At 39.4% G+C, this 18,508-nt stretch overlaps 3 protein-coding genes and 1 long non-coding RNA gene across 6 annotated transcripts; 2 read left to right on the top strand and 2 right to left on the bottom strand.

Moving 5' to 3' along the window:
• Positions 1–824: 824 nt before the first annotated feature.
• On the top strand, positions 825–6,453 carry LOC137194213 (G-protein coupled receptor 55). Of its 2 annotated transcripts, XM_067605882.1 has the most exons (3): positions 825–1,338; positions 2,300–3,044; positions 4,070–6,453. In XM_067605882.1, exons 2-3 carry the CDS (start codon positions 2,316–2,318, stop codon positions 4,271–4,273), a joined length of 933 nt encoding a protein of 310 aa, XP_067461983.1. In that variant the 5' UTR covers positions 825–1,338; positions 2,300–2,315; the 3' UTR covers positions 4,274–6,453. The 2 variants fall into 2 exon arrangements, with proteins under 2 accessions (XP_067461983.1, XP_067461982.1); XM_067605881.1 differs by lacking the exon at positions 825–1,338 and having other exon boundaries at positions 1,348–3,044.
• On the bottom strand, positions 2,955–15,755 carry LOC137194216 (uncharacterized). Its single transcript, XR_010930936.1, has 3 exons — positions 15,694–15,755; positions 4,156–4,269; positions 2,955–3,041 (listed from the first exon to the last, which is right to left on the bottom strand). It is a non-coding gene; the product is annotated as an uncharacterized lncRNA (long non-coding RNA).
• itm2cb (integral membrane protein 2Cb) lies at positions 6,896–12,440 on the bottom strand. Of its 2 annotated transcripts, none has more exons than XM_067605884.1 (6): positions 12,219–12,440; positions 9,652–9,789; positions 9,335–9,523; positions 9,107–9,217; positions 8,789–8,939; positions 6,896–8,074 (listed from the first exon to the last, which is right to left on the bottom strand). In XM_067605884.1, the coding sequence occupies exons 1-6, from the start codon at positions 12,303–12,305 to the stop codon at positions 7,983–7,985; spliced, it is 768 nt and encodes a 255-aa protein (XP_067461985.1). In that variant the 5' UTR covers positions 12,306–12,440; the 3' UTR covers positions 6,896–7,982. The 2 variants fall into 2 exon arrangements, with proteins under 2 accessions (XP_067461985.1, XP_067461984.1); XM_067605883.1 differs by having other exon boundaries at positions 9,335–9,526; positions 12,219–12,436.
• On the top strand, positions 12,717–16,835 carry hes6 (hes family bHLH transcription factor 6). The gene is made up of 4 exons (XM_067605885.1): positions 12,717–15,166; positions 15,264–15,350; positions 15,485–15,566; positions 15,913–16,835. The coding sequence occupies exons 1-4, from the start codon at positions 15,092–15,094 to the stop codon at positions 16,335–16,337; spliced, it is 669 nt and encodes a 222-aa protein (XP_067461986.1). The 5' UTR covers positions 12,717–15,091; the 3' UTR covers positions 16,338–16,835.
• Positions 16,836–18,508: the final 1,673 nt, after the last annotated feature.

The raw sequence follows: 18,508 nt of genomic DNA, 5'->3' as shown, positions 1-18,508 counted from the left end.
TGCCGGGACTCGCTCGCTATCTTGGGGGGAGCTTTTCAGTCTGTTCCTTTAATTTTATATAGTGGCGTAAATTCCAGTCTGGGGGAACACGTACTACAATCTTAACAGAATTACTCATGAGAGACCAGTGGTATTTACCAATACTATTGTTTCCTCAGTTTCATTTCACTTTGTCATGTTTATGTCTGTTTTTGACATTTGTTTTTCAACAAATTTGTAGCCACGCTAGCAGCATGGCTGCAAGGATGGCGGATGTTGGTCAGACTGAAATATTTCAACAACTATATGTTGGATTATGATGAAATTTTGTACAGACATTCATGGTTTCCAGATGACTAAGTCTAATGACTTTTCCTCCTGCATCACCATTAGGATGCCATTTGTTTTGAGTGAAATGTCTCAGAAATTGGACGTATAGCCATGAGATGTGGTACAAACATGTCCCCCTTCATATCAACGGTTATGTACATGTAGTTTATAACCAAATACCTGTAAAACTAATGACATTACTCTCAGCCTCAGCTGTACTTTGTGTTTAGTGCTAATTACTAAATGTTAGCATGGTAACTTTGACCACAGTAAACATTCTATCTGTTTATCATCAGTATCTTAGTATTTTGAGCATCTTACCATGGTGACATTAGCTCAGAGCACTGCTAGCATGGCTGCGGCCTCTCAATGAGTTTGCAGATTACTTTGTTGATTAATAGATTAATCATTTGTTATTAGCAATGTGAAAATAGAAGAATAGAATAGAATAGAATGCAAAAGAATATATTACACAATTTCTGAGAGCCCAAGGTGACCTTTTTAAATGTCTTGTTTAGCCCAACCAACAGTACTGTTAACAAAAAGCAACAAAAACCACATTTTAGAAGTTGGAATCAGCACATGTTGTGCATGAAAAATGACTTAAACAGTGAACCCACTATTAAAACAGTTACTGGTTAATCGAATAATCATTCCAGCTCTATTTTTTTATACTTTTTATGCTATATAACATTTCTCAACACTTAAAAAAGCACAACACAAATTATGAGTGTTACTTACATGCTGTTCATTTCTCGTGTTTACAAATCAAATCTATTGTTCCAGCAGTTTGCAGTGGTCGTTGCAAGCAAGCGTTTAAAAAGAGTAAAACCTGCTGGATGGGTTCACCTTTTGCTTTGATTTTCAATGCAGATAATGCACATGTGAAAACACATGCATTTAGTGTGGCATGACTCAGGAAGTGGGTGATGAAACAACAAAGGTAGAGAAAGCAGAAGTGTGTCTGGCACAGCTCAGACAGTCAGACTAGCACCCTGAACTTTCGACTGAGAGACTAGCATCCGTGAGGTAAGGGCATGAAAATATTTATTTAACATTTATCCACTGTACAAGATACCTAATACTACAATAGTGCAAGTTAGACTTTTAGTGTGTTACAGTGAAATGTTAATATTGAACCAAACATGAAAATATAGCATTGTAAATACTCTAAAATTAGAAAATATAAGAAAGGAACACATTTAAGGAAATGAAAAAATATCTGCAGACTTTTAGTTGGAATATTGTAAATGACATTGATTTGATTGGAAGAATCTCTATTTTGATCACTTTTATAAGCCAACAACAGACAATATATTTATCCGCAAGCCGTCTATGTAATTTTTAACATGCAATACATAAGAAAGACTATTTTTGATCTTATCAATACCAATTGTTTGTGTAAGCCACATGGCTCAGAGCTATCTTTTTTGTACTCCTCAGAGTAAAGCTTTGTTTTTCACTATCACAAACTGACATTTGCCTTCAGCGACTGTGTAGTAACTCGTTCCACTATGAATTTAGTTGTGCATAATCAAATCTAAAACTTAGATGCTAATGGGACTCTTCGTTGGTGTTTACTGGAGACAAAAAACAAAAAGCCACATTTCTTTAGATCTTGTTGACGGTGAAAACACACTGCTAGGTTTTCTGCTGCAGGTGTCTCATTCATCAAGAGTTTTTCTTTTCAATCTCACTGATTTTCAATTCAAATGTACTTATCTGAGCATGCAGAGCATGAGATTTAAACGTGCATATACAAAATATGCTCTCTCAGTGTCTGGCAAAAACAAAAACCACGTTCACAGCTACTGAACCCACACAAGTGAGAGGTTTCAGCTCGGTAAAGTGGTATATCTTATACACTATGTTTCTGTGTGGGAACAAAGACTGATGACAGGAAGGAGATACATTTCACAGAAAACTTAAACTTGGCCTTGGAGTGAAGAGCTGTTGAAATAAAACAAGATCTAATTTTTTCCCCCTGCAGCAGATACATCACCAATATGACAAGCAACTGTTCATTTGAAGCGGTGGACCATGTGATGAGATATTTGGAGTTGGTCATCTACATGCCCATATTCCTCTTTGGTCTGGTTCTCAATGTGGTCGCGCTGTTAGTGTTCTGCATCTTTCTGTGCAAATGGACTGAGTCAACTATTTACATGACCAGCTTGGCTCTGATGGACCTGCTCCTTCTCTTCCCTCTTCCCTTCAAAATGCACGCCGCTAATCACCTCTGGCCTGCTTACCTTCAACCTCTCTGCTCGTTCTTGGAAAGCCTGTATTTTGTTGGAATATATGGCAGCATCTACACCATCATGTGTATAGCTGTGGACCGATGGATGGCTATCTGTCACCCATTCAGAGCCAAACAGCTGCGTTCACCCAGAGCGGCTTTAGGGACCTGCTTAGGGGTCTGGGTGCTGGTGCTGGCTGCAATCTTCTCAACCATCTATGGCTTCAGGGAGGCCGGGAAGACGGACTTCCACTGCTTCCACAGTTTTTCAAAGAAAGGCTGGAGACCTCTGGTGATCAGCTGTCTGCTGGTGTTTGGGTTCCTGGTTCCTGCGCTGGTGGTGATTTACTGCTCCGTCAAGACCATCTGGGTGCTTAAGCAGTCTGGCCAGCGCAGCCCCACAAGCCGTGCCTGCGTGAAGATCATCTACAGCAGTCTGAGTGCCTTTTTGCTGCCTTTCACGCCGAGCCACCTGGGCATCTTCCTGCAGTTCCTGGTGAGATAAACAGCAGGTTCATTTTAAGTAAACTGAAGTGGAAACAGTTATACAGATTAAATTAAACAATATGTGAAAGTGGCAAAATAATCTCACCTTAAGGTTTATTGAGTAGCTGTCATGGATCTTTTGATTATATCACATGAGTTTGCCCATTTCTCATGGAATCATAGATGTTTAAATTTCTTTTTTTTTGGACCACTTTGAGGATTTCTCATCCATGTTGGCTCAAAAAGTAAACAGATTCATTCCAAAATGCAATATATCCATTAAAACCCAACCTGAAATTCTACAGCCGTTGTACACAAATCACAAATACTTTTTAAAATGACTTCAAACTTATACTAAATCAAGTTCACGGGGGAAGGAAGGCATTCCCTCCAAAAATCAAAGCATGCTGCTTCATCAAAGTACAAAATCAAACCTACATCAAGAGCACCTGCTTTGTGTTACATCCTGTCAGACTAAGCTGCACATCCTAACTTGTTTTTTATACTAAATGAAATTGTGCTTCTACACAGTAGCAACCGTCATACAGGTCAAGGTCGGGGATTTAGAAATACTGACGTCTTTTTTTGCGTCATATTTTTTACATGTTTTGGATAGAACATGGCAAACCAGGAGACTTAGAGTTATACTGTGGGTTGATTATTTCAGACACGTTTCTTAAGTGACTCATTTTTTTAAATTCAAATCTTACAAAAAAACTTTGTCCACAGAAGCAACGAAAGCAGCCACTTTGAGACAAGTAGAATGTGAAGTATGAAAAAGTAATTGGATTTTTTAATTCGTTAATCAAACATGGCATGTGTAAAAATTTTCTTTCAACCACAAAAAAAGCTGTCAGACATATACACCACAGGCTGGCGTCAAAACAAAACGTGTTACTGATGTTGTCCCGGCAGACTATTCCTACTCACACTGCTGCATCACCTTTAGTGTTATTGTAAGCTTTCAAATATATGATTCTTATACATGTAGGTATGTTAGACTAAATGTTCCTCTAATCCTTCACAACATCACAGGTCCACCAAGGTGTGATTCAGGACTGCGGCGCCAAGGCCAGGATCAGCCTGTTCATACAGATCGCAATGTGTTTGTCCAACATCACCTGCTGCTTGGACGCTCTGTGTTACTACTTCATCGCCCACGAGGTGAGGAGCACCAAACACACCTTCAGGTTGTCGATCAGCCAAAGAAGAGCCACCTTCAGCACATCAGAGGTCTGAAAATGGGACATGGACAATAATAATTTGTCATCAGAGGACTTTTTGAGAGTGAAAACTAGATCTTGAAGAGGAGCCAGTGATTTGTTTCTGTAGCTGATGTAGCATATGTATGAGTAATAATGGTTAGACGTGCAGCAGGAGTGAGATCTTAATTAATCACTGAGCTGAGAATAAAGCTAAAATGTGCAATAGTAAAAGAGCTGTCATGCACTGATACGCAATTTGGTCAATTAACAGGAAGCCAGATGGCAACTCTGTAACCTCAAGACTTTCCAAGAGCTTTGACATTCAAAATGGAGGTGCAAAAACAAAATCCAACAACAAGCTACAAAGTGACTAATTTCTAGAATTATTCAAGGGTCGAGCTTTTGAGAAAGCTCAGGGTACTCTCAGGTTGTCTTGTCATACACACCGATGACGAGTGAGAAACTGTGGGGGTAGATTCATTTTAAATCAGTGAAACAGAAGCTCATTTTCAGCAGAGTTTTGCTGACTTTATGTTTAAGAAGATAAAAGATACAGCATGTAAAAGACGCTTTTTCTGCTCCGGAGCAGCCGTCATGAAGACAAGATCAAACACTGAAGATCAGGGCAGAAACATTTCAGACAGATACAAGCGGTAAGTCATGAAGCTTCATATAAGACACAATAAGCAGAGATATTATCTACATTAAATGTAGATTTACATTAAAAGAGACAACTTGAAACAAGTAAATTAGTAAAACTAAAGGAAGTGAATTGAATTTACACATTTATTCAAATATTAATTTCCAAATTTATTTATCTACTTTATGAATAAATCATCATGTAGACCTCACAAACAGCTTGAAACACAGAAATTAAATTAATTCATATAAATTTATATTTATGACGACTTTTAAAGAATAAACCTGAATTGATGTTTTGTTAATATCTTGATTGTTGATATTTTCATAGTTTCAGCACTTCGTGACTTACTTAAAAAGAAACTTCTTATCAGTATCTATCATTAATTAAGAATTAACTGTAAATAAATCCTCAAAAATATATTTAACTCATGAGCTGTGGGTATTCTGACGTGCTGTTTTTGTAAGAATTGGTTGTGGAGAGAGCTAAATTGTGTAAATCACTATATGAAAAAAAGCGCGGGGCCGGGTAAAAAGTGTTTTCAGAGATTATTTTACTAGAATAGATCCTGGATGTATCCCTGGAATAATTAAAGAAAACTCACATAGCATTCAGTGAGATTACACATTTATAATAATTAATATGAATGAACAAGAAAACTCCTGTAAAGAATTTGTTATGGATGCGAATTCACCACAATATTTACAGTGTATATACAGTAACTATGTTAATGCTATTGGTCGTGATATATGTTCATATAATTTTTATATTAACTTTTATTTGGTTTTCTTACAATGTAGCTTCAATCATGTGCAATAATAATGATAATCAAATTCTTAAAGGCCAGCTGTTCGTGCAGTCGGCCGGGCCTGTGCTACGGGAACGATGACAGACTGTTGTGATATGAACGTGTTTACAGGAGGATCATAGATTTATTTGAATGCAATCAAAGCTGAATACAAAAGGAAGGTTGTACATACAGTATATTTTGCTATTTTCTAGCTTATTTTGCTCATGTTGAACAGTGTCATCTTCTGGCAGTGATGGAAGGTGTTCATTAGTGTTAATGGCTCTCGACTGGGGGGATTATGTACATTAATGCTGTTTTTTTTTTGTATAGAATAATCTATCTGTTGAAAAGCTCCTTTTCTAAAACTAGAAACAAGACATGAAACTGTTGTGTTTCAGTTTACTGACATTACTTATGTCTCGATAATTTCATTTCGCACTGTAGCCGTAGCCTCCTCTTTGTTGAATTTTAATATTATTTGTTGGCGCCCAATTCTGTTTTGATTCTCTTTCTTTCATTTTGATATGATTCCCTTCATCTTGAGGTTCAAAGGGGTTTTTTTGGAGATATGGAGCTTTTTTTTTTTTTGTCGCGTCTGATCTTTTTTTGTATGTGACAATAAAATAAGCCAAGACAAAAACACAATAATGTTAAATCTTGAAAAATGTGTCAGAGCAAAGTCAATAACAGGAGGATACTGTGGATTTTAACCTACAAATGCTTATGTAAATGACATTGTAACAAAACAAAAAGCTTTACGTTTGCAGCTGACGTCTTCTGAAACTTGAAGCTCAAATATACATTATGACACGATACGTTGACTCATACATCAAAGAAAATTACAGAAATAGTAACTTTAGTCAAGTTTTCTCAACTTTTTGCATGACATCCATTTCGAAACAAAATTTTCTTTCATCTATTTTAATGTGAAATATAATTGATCACACGGGATTCCTCACGTGTGCAGTTTACCACGATGAAGCAGCAGTTTTCTGTTGTGTAACAACAATCACCTACGTGTCCTTAGCAACACTTTAAAATATGTGTAGGATGTTCCAAAGAAAGTGAAGTGATCAGGGCCAGATGTTTGTCCCAGTCTGTGAAGGCGGTGAGGAAGTTCACTTTGTTTCCCTTTCTAAAAACTAGCTGCTTTTTAAAAAGTGTTTACATGGTGGTACAATCTACAACCCATGATTTGCAGATAATAAACCATCAAAAGACAAAAAAAAGTTTGATTATTTATTCTTAAAGCAGCAAGATATTACAAGAAGAATCGACTGTACAGCTAAATAAGGTATCCGAGACAATGAACATGAGTACATATCACAGGTCTCTCTCAACAGAGACTGATTTGCTCCAGGTTGTATGTAGAGAGACACAATCATAAAGTTAATAATGCCAAGATATGAAGGATTGGGGACCAGTAAGAGCTAAAGACAACAGGCAAATCCAAGTGAAGAAGAGGAAGAGCGAGACAAAATGAGTTTTAGCCTTTGATATCATCTACAGTAAGTGATCTAAACTATAAAGCATTCTTTCTAAATAATTCATATGTTCTTAACACTTAGCATAGCATCGCTGACTGCAGACTTTGGTTCCTTCTGTCACTCTAAAGCACTGCTACTGATTACAGTCTAAAGCCATTTATGTCCACAGAGTAGGAAAGTGTGATACAAAAAGAAATAAAGAGACAAACCATAAAGAAATGATCATTCACAAAACAAGTTGATTTCAGATAAAAATCTATGCATGTAACAATATGAAATAAATTTACAGTATATATTGCTTAGGAACAATCAAAGTTATATACACCATTCATTAATGATAAAAATCAGCAAAGTAATGTCTACATGAGGTATGTTTTGCCATTTTCTGACATTCAAAATTAAATAAAATAACAATCGAGAAACAAATATTCACTGAGTGCATTGTGCAAGCAGCCTGTACATCACCCACAGTGCACTGAGTTACTAAATAAACAACACAAGGACGAGTCTAAATTAAAATTTAAATCAAATCCTCTGATGAAAATGTCACAAACTGACACACATTAACATCTTTTGCACAAGACAAGCTACGGATATATCCAAACACATGTAACGTCATTCAAATATACAGACCATCAGATTAAAAAAAGACATTAACATTGTACATGAACAATAAAAGAGCATTTCCAACTTGAGACAAAAAAGGAAACAGAAACTGTCTGACAAATAAGTTGCTCTTAAAGTGCAGTTAAAAGCCTAAAGAATTCAAGAGGTATGGTTTGAAATTGGCTTCAGTGTTGAATGGCTGAGATTTCCACCTCAGATTTTAGACACTGTTGCAGATCACGGTCTCCACCACAAAAGTGTTTTCGAAGTGACGAATGCTGTGGCACTTCTTTGCCTCGCGTCTCTCAATACCTGGAAGAGATCAGAAGACGCGTTTAGAAAATCTGTTCAATACTGAAAGTGGAGATTTTGCAGATTTCGTATTGTTTCTACTGCTATGATGCCCACGGCACACATGTTGAATCAGCAGTGGTCATCCCCGAAAAAAATCACATCCATATATGTACTTTGGGGGAAGTTTGTTGCATCATTTCTAAAGAGCTCATGCCAATCAAAGGCTGCGACGACAGAGATATCACTCATGTGCATCACTGCCTCCTCCACAGTGTGTGGACGTGTCCACTGCACTATGAATGACTCACACAGCAGGAAGTTCCCAAGCTGTGCCCACACACACACACACACACAAACATTGAAATGAAAATCAGGTTGCCAGGCTGTTAGAGGAGGATTTTACACTGCAGACACACTGTCTGTCTGAAATGTTCACAAGGAAGTCCCTATTTGGTTCTGGTTGTATTTGTCTTCTGCATGGTGCATCACTCTTATTTAGCTCCTACACACCAAACCAAACACCGGATTCCCTGTGACTAACTGGTGGAATACTTTCCTTATTGGGTACAGAGAGATCACAGTGACCCGGCACATGTCACATGACTCAACATCTCACAAGTGTTGGTGTGAAAGAGGGTAATAAATTGGCAGAAAGTAACCCACTCGTCACTGATTATTTAGCATCTCATGTTGGCAGAGAGACTGAAAAAGGAAGTGGATGTTTGCACTTACGTCTGCGCTGGTTGCGGCGTCTGAGGCGGTAGGTTTCTTTTCCGTAGCAGAGCCTGTGGATGAACGGGCCCAGCTGCCTCATGTTCCTCACCCTCCCTGTAACCACCATTTCCTCCTGGATGATGTAAGTCTGCGGAAGGTACGTCCCTCTCTGTGACAAAGAGACACAAATGAATCACTCAGTCTGTCGCTCTGTAGGAGGAGCGCTGCCAGACGGGAAGATGGGAACGCTCTGTCCGTCACTCTTAGGAAGCCATTTATCTCTAACAATGCTTTTTACAGCAGCTTCATCTGTGACATCAGCAGCGAGTGCCTCACCTTGACATTGACGAGCAGCTCCCACAGGTTCCGCGGAGGCATCACCAAGGTTGTGTTCAGCTCGGTGATGTAGCATTTGTCCAACGCAATGTCATGATAAGCTGTGAGGCCCTGGAAAAAATGAATACATGTTCAAACATAGACCATAACGAAAACACTTAAAAGGAAAAGTCAGTGAGAGGAAACCAGTGAACATTACTGATATAACTACAGTTAAGGATGACTTACCCTCTGAAAATCATGGATGATATCGGCAGGGTCGCTGCCTCCAAAATGTGGCACAGGTACGCTGATCTGTTCATAGTTGTCGTCAAGGTAGATACCGACATTCTCCTCAAGTTCTTGTCGGCCCCTTAGAGGAGCGTACACCGAATCCTCATAGATAACCCGGCAGTGGAACAAGCTGTCTTCTGGGATCTGCTAATGTCACGCAACAGAGCTGAATTAGCATGTGGCACATCATCATTTTTTAATAGTGTTTTACATTCTGTGATATTTGGGTCCGGGACGTAAAATGCAATTAAAGGAAAGTAGAGACAACTGACCTGAGGTATGAAGTAGTAGCGATAGACATAGATAGAGGCCAGGACCAGTCCTGACATGAAGACCACCAGGCCAAAGGTGAGGCAGCACAGGCCAGTTGGAAAAGGCTTCTTGGACTTGACAGGAAGAACCAGCTGCTCCTGTAAAGAGAAGAAGAGTTTGGTTAGAGGACAGATCAGGGTAGACACTGTGTGTATGAAGTCATAATCTGTGGAAAAGCACAGCTCACACCCTTAGAGTTTTCGTTTCAGTCAAAGTGATGCAAGGGATGTATGAACATTTGATATGATGGTGAAGCCACATAAAATATGTACTAGATTTAAAATATTTCATGAAGTACTGTAAGCGATTGGTAACAGTGTGGACTTTATCTACTTCTGCAGCTACAAATATTGAGGAAATATCTCAGTGCTTAACTTGAAATTAATTATATTCTGTACCACATTGGAACAGCAGCGGACATAATGTCCTCTCACATGCTTCCTCGTACAAAGACTAAATTGTAGCAGAGTTAATTCTGACAAGAAGCAGTTGCCAAGTCGTTAGTCAGGCGAGGAGATCTGGTAGACGTAGGACGGACTGGGATGAGGCACGCCAGACGCCCACCCACAGTCTATCAAGCAATCTGCTGCCTCTCTCTACTACTGTTGCTATGGAGAACGGAAGCAAGGAGAACAGATTGTGCCAGGCTCTGACGATGATGCTGGCACGTGGACGTCTGGGTCTATTCTTAGACGCCTACTTCCACGCTCCTTATTTGCAGTTAGTTTCCCGGCGCCCTCAGTGGGAGTCAAAACGAGAACAATTGCGTGGAGCCGGAGTCCCTCAGCAGAGGTGGACTTATTAATAGATCTACACACATTGGCTCTGACGCCTTGCCTACGATGTCAGCCAATCAGAAGCCACGCAGCCTTTGAGATCATGCGTTATACGTAACAATCAGGTAAGCAAAGTGTTTGCAGAGGTGATGGATGCGTCATCAAGTGGGATTTGTTGCGTACAGTGTGTTGGCAAAAAAAAGGATGAGAAAGGATGAGGCTGAGACATGCGTACATCCACAGTGTGTCAGATATCTAATTATTAACTATTCCTGGGATTATTCCAGAAAGGAGGCTAAGGAAAGCTGCGCTCACTGTGATGAGTCTGACTTCCTCAACAGTTGATGATTCAGCTCAGAGCTAACGTGATCAGTCTAATTCAAGGATTAATTAAACTATCAGGATAACATCATGAGCACAATACAGTACACAATTTACCTGTCTATGAACTTTTAAAAACAGTTTCACTCTGTTGTGAGCAGGGCAGAAAAATCAGTACCAGACACCAGCCAAATGCTGGTAAAATATGGTAGATTTGCTTCACTGACCAGCCAAAAAACACCCAATGGTAATCTATTGAGTGGCTGGTAAAATTTGATATGGTGGACAAAAAAGTTTAATTTTGCACCCTGGTTGTGAGGATTGTAACACCAACTGAGCTCTATATTAGAGTTGGGGCCTGACAACTTGGTGCAACCATACTGAAATAAGTTTCAGGGCATCAGCTGCCATTTTAACATAAAGAGGTGTTTAATTCCTTTCTCAAACCCTGCATATCTTCAAATTGATTTAAATCTAAAGAGAAGTTCCTCTAGATCCAATTAGCTGGATACAGGAATATCTAAAACTATAGTAAGTAGTAAGTATAGTATAGTAAGACTGGAGCATTTGTTCATGTTTTTGCTAATTTCAACTCCTGGCCTTTTCATTTACTGCTTATTTTGAGAGAGACGAATAAAGCTGCCGCTTGAACATGCCAGGTGTGTGTATACAACACTCTCATTCACAGGCTCATGAGTTCTCAGGCGCTATCTGCAGGAATCACCTGGTATAACACCTGATGACGTCACTAACTGGTGCAGTGACGCATCTGACAGCTCTTGTTTTCTCAGCTCGACAGAGACTGTAAAAAAAACTGAGGCTATTTGCAAACCTTTAGCGCCTATAGTGATAAAATTAGATATTTTTTAAAGGAAATATTAACATGCTATAAACCAGGGCATAATGGTGTCATATTATGCTGAAGGCACACACTGGACAACCATCTGCAGTGTGTCCTCGAGCTGGCCAAACAAGGTGACGTAATGTCAACATCCCCAGGCAGGGATGGCCTGCACTGCTGGGTCTATTCCCCTGTTATTATAACATCACTACATACATACATTTTTTTGATATTTCACATATATTTGGCTTATTATAAATGCACCAGCAAAAGCAAGACAATAAACTACAGAATATGGTGTAATTTTAAATCATTCAGTTGCACAAAGGTTATAGATAATTACAGTACAGACATTACATTTGCATAATTAAAATATAATGGATTATCCGTATAAAAGTTCCCATCAAGTGACATGAAGATGCATGAATAGACAGAGCAAATATCACAGCTAAAAGTAAGCAGAATAATCCAGATAGCTTTAACCTGTGCACGAGAGAGTATAAGCTACTTATGCCATACTGAGACATGTATTTACAGGAGACAAAATGCCACAACACGAAACAAAGGATTACAAAGTGTGCAAACTCACGTGAGCCTGAGGTATAATGATCTTGTCTCCATCGCTCTCTTTGTCGGGCTTCTGCGCCGAAACTGGCTGGAAAGTGATCTTCACCATGTTTGTGATTGTTCAGGTGTGTGTTTGCTTTGTCTCGTAGCTGATTAGTGCGCTGCTTTCATCCACCGGAGCCGGGAAGATTATATAGCGGCGGCTGAGTGTCGCCCCCGGGGCTCAGTGACCTCACAAGAGCGTCTCCTCTGACGAACAAACACTGTGTGGGTATGAAGGAAAAGCCGCCTCGCCGCTGTCAAAATAAAAGTCCGAGCCGGAGTAACACGCTTAAATATGAAATGATATGATACGCTATGCAGTGTTAATGTGGTCTCAGCGTACAAATAATAATACTTGAATGTTTAAAGGTGTTTCAAGTGGATGAATCACATTTTATATTCAGTTTTTTAAATATTAAACTACGGCGTGCCTTTACTCTGAAGGCCAGCGCCAGATATGGTAGTGGTTTCCGTGTTTTATTTCAAGCTGCAGCTCCTCTTCTGTTCTCAACACTATCATCCGGAAATGTAGGGACGTTTCAAACTCTCAGCCAGAGACTACACTGCAATAAAGTTAGCAGCAGCTCACCACTACTACTACTACTACTACTACTGATAATAATAATCATTTATTTTTATAGTCCTTTTTTAAACTTATTTATGGACTCTTCATATAGACATGTAGCATACAGAACACTATGTACTGGGACTGTTGGGCAGTATATCGATATTATATCGATTTTGTGATATGAGACTAGACATTGTCTCAGATTTTGGATACCGTAATATAGTGATACGGCATGAGTGTTGTCTTTTCCTGGTTTTAAAGGCTGCATTACAGTAAAGTGATGTAAAACTAGGGCGAGATGAGCCACCCTTCCCATTTAGTGGTGTAGAGGGACAACTGTAGGACCGAAATTTAGCTCATCCTCTTAAGTTGTTAAAATTAAGTTAACATCATGTAAAATGATGTAATTCTTGTAACTCTGTGTAATATTAGCCATTCCATGTTTTTAGAAAAACACTCACCTGTAAAATACTTTGAAAAAAATGAAGACTGTGATAATTAGTCATGTGACGCAGATGCATTTATCACACCTATGAGTACTCATGTAATTTTGCTGAGCAAACCCAAAGAAGCTACAGGCGTTGTTCGCTCCTAATAAAGTCACAGTAAAGTAATTTCAGTGTGTGGTGGTTAATTTTGATCTTCACCTCAGATGTTTCTGCGACCGACCAGCACCTGACTGGAAACACTGTCTGTGCATGAGTTCTGTTCACAGATGTAAATGTCTGCTCTATTATTTGTCTTTACCCCCTATGTCATTATATCCACATCACTGATGATTATTAATCAAAAGTCTCATTGTGTAAATATTTTGTGAAAGCACCAATAGTCATCCCTACAATATTGTCGCAATATCGATATTGAGGTATTTGGTCAAAAATGTCATATTTGCTTTTGTCCATATTGCCCAGCCCTGCTGTGTACTGTGAATTGTGTTTGCATTGTTATGAGTATCTCATGTCACGTAATGCAATTTGAACATTTAGTATGTTGTAAACATGTAATTAGACCTTAAAGTAAATCTTTTATTTCTGAAATGAATCATTGCACTACAGAATGGGGTTTTAAGGGTGAAGAAAAAAACTAGGCTACTAAAACAAAACTAAACTAACCTTTAACACACACCAGTCAAAGTAATAGTGGTGTACTGAACTACATATCTCCCCTAGAAATGTACATTTGTGCAGACATACGCACAGCTCTTATGTTGAATTTGGACATTTTAGGAGATTTGAGTTGCTGATACAGTCGAATTTTCTCAAAAGCTCCTCTGATAAATTATACTAGGAATATATTTGTATACTCCAAATATAGGGATTGAGTCTTTTCCTGCTTTCAAGCTGCTTGTTCATCTCTAGAGGCTACAGGCTTTTCGCACTCTTTACACATGAGAGTGCTGTACTTGACAAATGGCTCATAGCTCCCAATTCACATTAGTTTTTTCTTTTTTTTTACAGCATGAGAGGGGCACTAGCCTAGTCCTCATGGGTGTACTGATGGCTCACAATCAAGCATGAAATAGGCCGAACTGACTAATGATGCAATGTGAGAATTAGCAGATATATGGCCTATTTTGGTGAGTAGTACTCTTTAAAAGGCAATACTTAAGAACGACCATTAAAAGGTAAATGGTGAGGTATGTCAGAATCAGAATCATCTTTATTGGCCAAGTATGTTTACGCATACAAGGAATTTGACTCCAGTTTAGTAGCTCTCAATGTACTTACACAAAATAACACAGCAATCTTCAGACATGTGGTGAAACTGTGTCTGTGAACTGTAAACAGGATACAAAAAGTGCAAAGAAGCCTGAAGCCCAGACTATATTTTGTTTTTATGAGCAGAGGTGTTTGTTGTCATGCATTTTTATCCTAGATAAATGGATATTTACTGATTTTTTTTATTTGTTCTAGCTGTAGCAGTAGAAGTTGCTAGCCATTATTTGGGCCCCTATTTGGTGTAATTTATCTCAGCAATTCATGTTTTTATTTGTATATAGGCTCAGTTGGGACAAAAGCTAACAGGACCACTGATGATGATCGGCGGGTACGAGCTTTGCACGCCCCCGATGCTTCTTGCTCTCGTAGCCAGTTCACCTATTCATATGTAAATGAGCCGTCATATATACCTAGCACATGCCCTCTGGAAGCGGCATTAACGAGCCCAGTCTCTCCGCAAGCTTTGTTGGCCGCTGGGCTCGCCCGGCCATCTGTCCCATTGAGAAGCTGTAACGGCTCTTTGGATCCGGAGGGCTTCTGGCAGCGCCTGGGTTAAACTTCCACAACATGGCCCCCATTCGTAACAACACAAACGGAATGGATAGAGGTGATAACTGCAATGGAGCCAAATCTGACAGAAAGGTAACGGCATGTGTGGGTACTTATTGTTCAATATTGTTGTTTTAACCAGCTGAAAACTGACAAAGTAACTCCCATTTTGTCCTCACTGTTCTGGCAGATGAGGAAACCTCTGGTCGAGAAGAAAAGAAGGGCTCGCATCAATGAAAGTTTACAAGAACTCAGAGTTCTCATCGCGGACGCAGACGTAAGATATTAAGCACAAACTGTTAGGCCCCTGCTGTCTGTAGTGTTGTTCCCTGCAATTAATTAAACTAACATTCTTGAAATAGCTAGCTACTGTTGCCAACGCTAACTGATCTTTTTTGTCACTCAATGCAGTTACAATCAAAGATGGAGAATGCCGAAGTGCTGGAGATGACAGTGAAACGGGTGGAGAGCATCCTGCAAAACCGGGCTCAAGGTAAACGCATACACACAACATGTATTTACTTGAAAGTATTTGCCAGTAAACATAAGTTCAATAAATATTTTTTAAAAATTTACATAAAATGAAAAACTTAAACTAGTGTATTATCCTTCCTACTTACATATCATGCTTCCGCCAAACAATATAGTACTTTAAACTTAACCTACCAATCAATTTATAACGGTTAGCGCATTAATATTCTAATCAACTGTACTGCGGTCGCAGGTGCGCGTGTGCATCTTCAACCGCGGCTCAGCCAATTAGAAACGAGCACTGGACTTTAACGGACTGTCTGTTATAACGGTTTTTTTAACGGTTGTTGTATGTTTTCTCTCTCTAGAAATGGGCGCTGTGAACCGGGAGGCTTGTGAGCGTTTCGCGGCAGGCTACATTCAGTGTATGCATGACGTGCACACTTTTGTGTCCAGCTGCCCGGGAATAGACCCAACTATCGCCGCTGAGCTGCTGAACCACCTCCTGGAGAGCATGCCCCTGAACGACGAGGACCGCCTCCGGATGATGCTGCCGGACGCCGCGCTGGTAGAGAGCCCCGGCAACAACAGCACTTGGTCCCTGCCTGAGAGCATGTACACGGCCCTGGTGTCCCCGGCCCCCTCCTCCGTCTCCACCGATGACCTCTGCTCTGACCTGGATGAGACTGACTCGGAGCAAAGCCATGTTTCTTCTTCAGAGGAGGCTGACCAGCATGATGTGTTGAGCCTGCCTTCTCTAATATACCCAAAGTCAGTTTGGAGACCATGGTAGATCGTTTAAAAAAAAAGAAGCATGTTTTAAACTACAGTAGATGATTTAATGCATTGTGCTAGGATGTTGTGTACCATAGGCCTCAGTACAAGACAAAAACACTGCTGACAACTTGTTGAAAGGCATATGAGAAGCTCTTTGTGTAATTATTGGGGAACTACAATTAAACTAAAATGTATTTAATAAATAAAATATGTAATTAAATCAGTTTTACATGGGTCAGTGACCTGTAGGGTCTTCATTTGGAGGTGGCCTGCCTTCAGTGGGGTGCATATGTAAATATTTACCTGTTGAATATTACTAGGCTGTATGTATAGAAGGTAGATGTCCCGTTAGGAATACATTGTTAGCTGTGTGTAAATTATTTCTTATTTAGGATGTCTTTAACATTGTATTTATACATGTGAAATGACAGTAGGCTACCTCATCTGATTTGCCCAAGCTTAAACTCTTCACAGACTTTTCAATAAATCTTTTTTTTTTTTTTGGACAAATCACTTGTGTAAAAAGTCTATTTTGTGCAGCAGCTCTTTCAAAAATAAGCTACATTTCACACACACAAGGATCCCACTTACCACCCACCCACCCACGGCTGTTTCAAGATATTAGTTATTACTCTGCAATTGTGGGCCATTTGTGTGCACTCACTCTCTCTCTCTGTCTCTCTCTCCAAGATCCCTCAACACATCGTAGGCATTTGTGAGGTGTGAAATGAGTAATCCACACAGTCCTTATATAGGCCTAGTTGAGGACTCGACAAATGGGTTTTATAACTTCACTTGAGTTTGGATTTTTTGATGTCACAGTTTTAAAATAACGTGGGAACAAATAACTCGCTCAGTCATGAAACAGGGCTCTGTGGTCTATCAGTTTTTTCATTTTATTGTGTGTTATACTATAAATGGGCCTTTAATAAAAAAAAAAAATCTGGTCTTTTTCCAAATAGTTCAGTGCATATATATTAAAATGTATAAATTTACCTGTAAAATCTGTACACACCATCCTATACCAGCAGAAGGGGGTCAAGAGTCCCATGCTAATTCACTTGAGACGCTTTTCAAACAAGTCTGCATCCTCAGACATGACCTCTGAAGTCCTGGTGGGAGCCACAGACACTGTTCTGCCTCTGCACCATCAGCTCCTGTTACTACAAATGCATAAGAAAAGGCAGCCATCCTGAGCAATCCTCTAATCTCTTCTAATCAGATGCCTCCTCTGGTGATCCTGTGATGTCCACTGTCAAAGTGTCATTTCTTACACTGTCCACAGTCTCAAAACAGTCTTATTTAGAGGGATTAGTAGTGAAATGACACACAAAAAAAGATTAATACAGTGAGTCTGGGATTATTTATTGGAGTATTGTAGTATTTTGTATTTGTATTGTAGTATTGGAGTATCTCTCCCGCATAGTATCACATATTTTCAGTGCGTTTCCTTACTGTAGCCGATTTAAGTACAGTTTTGAAGTATTTGAGTTTTTCTATTACATTCAGAAGAAATGTACTTTTCATTACATTTATCTCACAGCTAGTTAGTTGCCTACCAGTTACTATTAAAATACATACATGTTAATGCATTAATACAAACAGTAAAATGACATATAATCTATTATAATATATGAAAGCTTTGAAAAGGGCAATTCTACATCAGCTAATGAGTACTTGTATGTTTAATACTGATAATTCTTGGTGGTACTTTCACTGAGCTATAATCTGATTACTTTTTCCACCATCTGAAGATTAAAATGACACAAACGTACTATCCCCTTTTAACTCTTTCAACCACAACAGAATGACAAATAAGGAAGAAATAAAGGGTTTAATCCATAATGATGAACTTGAAAACAGTGTCTGCGTGGTCGACCGACTAGACCGGATTTGCGGATCCTCAGAGAGGTGCAAACGGCCGCTGCAGGAGGGCAGTTTGTAAAATTTCGCACCTCATCCTCAACTTGGAAAGAAGTACGAAGGTGTGAACAGTGAGGAGGAGGAGGAGGAGGAGGAGGAGGAAGGGGGTTCGCTTTGATCAGGCCTCCTGAGCCGTGCTCTGCAGGATCTGTCTGGATTGAGGGACAGACAGACATTTGCATTAAGGTGAATGTGAATGTCATGACTCCGGGATGGAGAAGTATACATAACTTGTTTTTTAACATTAGGAATATTTTTACCATA

This window comes from Thunnus thynnus, chromosome 12 (assembly GCF_963924715.1).
Source record: "Thunnus thynnus chromosome 12, fThuThy2.1, whole genome shotgun sequence".
In the NCBI taxonomy this organism is placed as follows: Eukaryota; Metazoa; Chordata; class Actinopteri; order Scombriformes; family Scombridae; genus Thunnus; species Thunnus thynnus.
Note: the sequence above shows the minus strand (reverse complement) of the source record. Positions and strands in the feature narration are given on the sequence as shown.

Bases quoted from the DNA above. Each gene is read 5' to 3' on its own strand.
- LOC137194213 (XM_067605882.1), top strand. From the start codon at position 2,316: ATGACAAGCAACTGTTCATTTGAAGCGGTGGACCATGTGATGAGATAT. The intron at 3,045-4,069 runs GTGAGATAAACA...ACAACATCACAG, and splicing joins GCATCTTCCTGCAGTTCCTG to GTCCACCAAGGTGTGATTCA.
- itm2cb (XM_067605883.1), bottom strand. From the start codon at position 12,305: ATGGTGAAGATCACTTTCCAGCCAGTTTCGGCGCAGAAGCCCGACAAA. The intron at 9,218-9,334 runs GTAAGTCATCCT...CATTTTTTCCAG, and splicing joins TCATCCATGATTTTCAGAGG to GGCCTCACAGCTTATCATGA. The intron at 8,075-8,788 runs GTAAGTGCAAAC...GATCTCTTCCAG, and splicing joins ACGCCGCAACCAGCGCAGAC to GTATTGAGAGACGCGAGGCA.
- hes6 (XM_067605885.1), top strand. From the start codon at position 15,092: ATGGCCCCCATTCGTAACAACACAAACGGAATGGATAGAGGTGATAAC. The intron at 15,167-15,263 runs GTAACGGCATGT...CTGTTCTGGCAG, and splicing joins GAGCCAAATCTGACAGAAAG to ATGAGGAAACCTCTGGTCGA. The intron at 15,351-15,484 runs GTAAGATATTAA...CACTCAATGCAG, and splicing joins TTCTCATCGCGGACGCAGAC to TTACAATCAAAGATGGAGAA.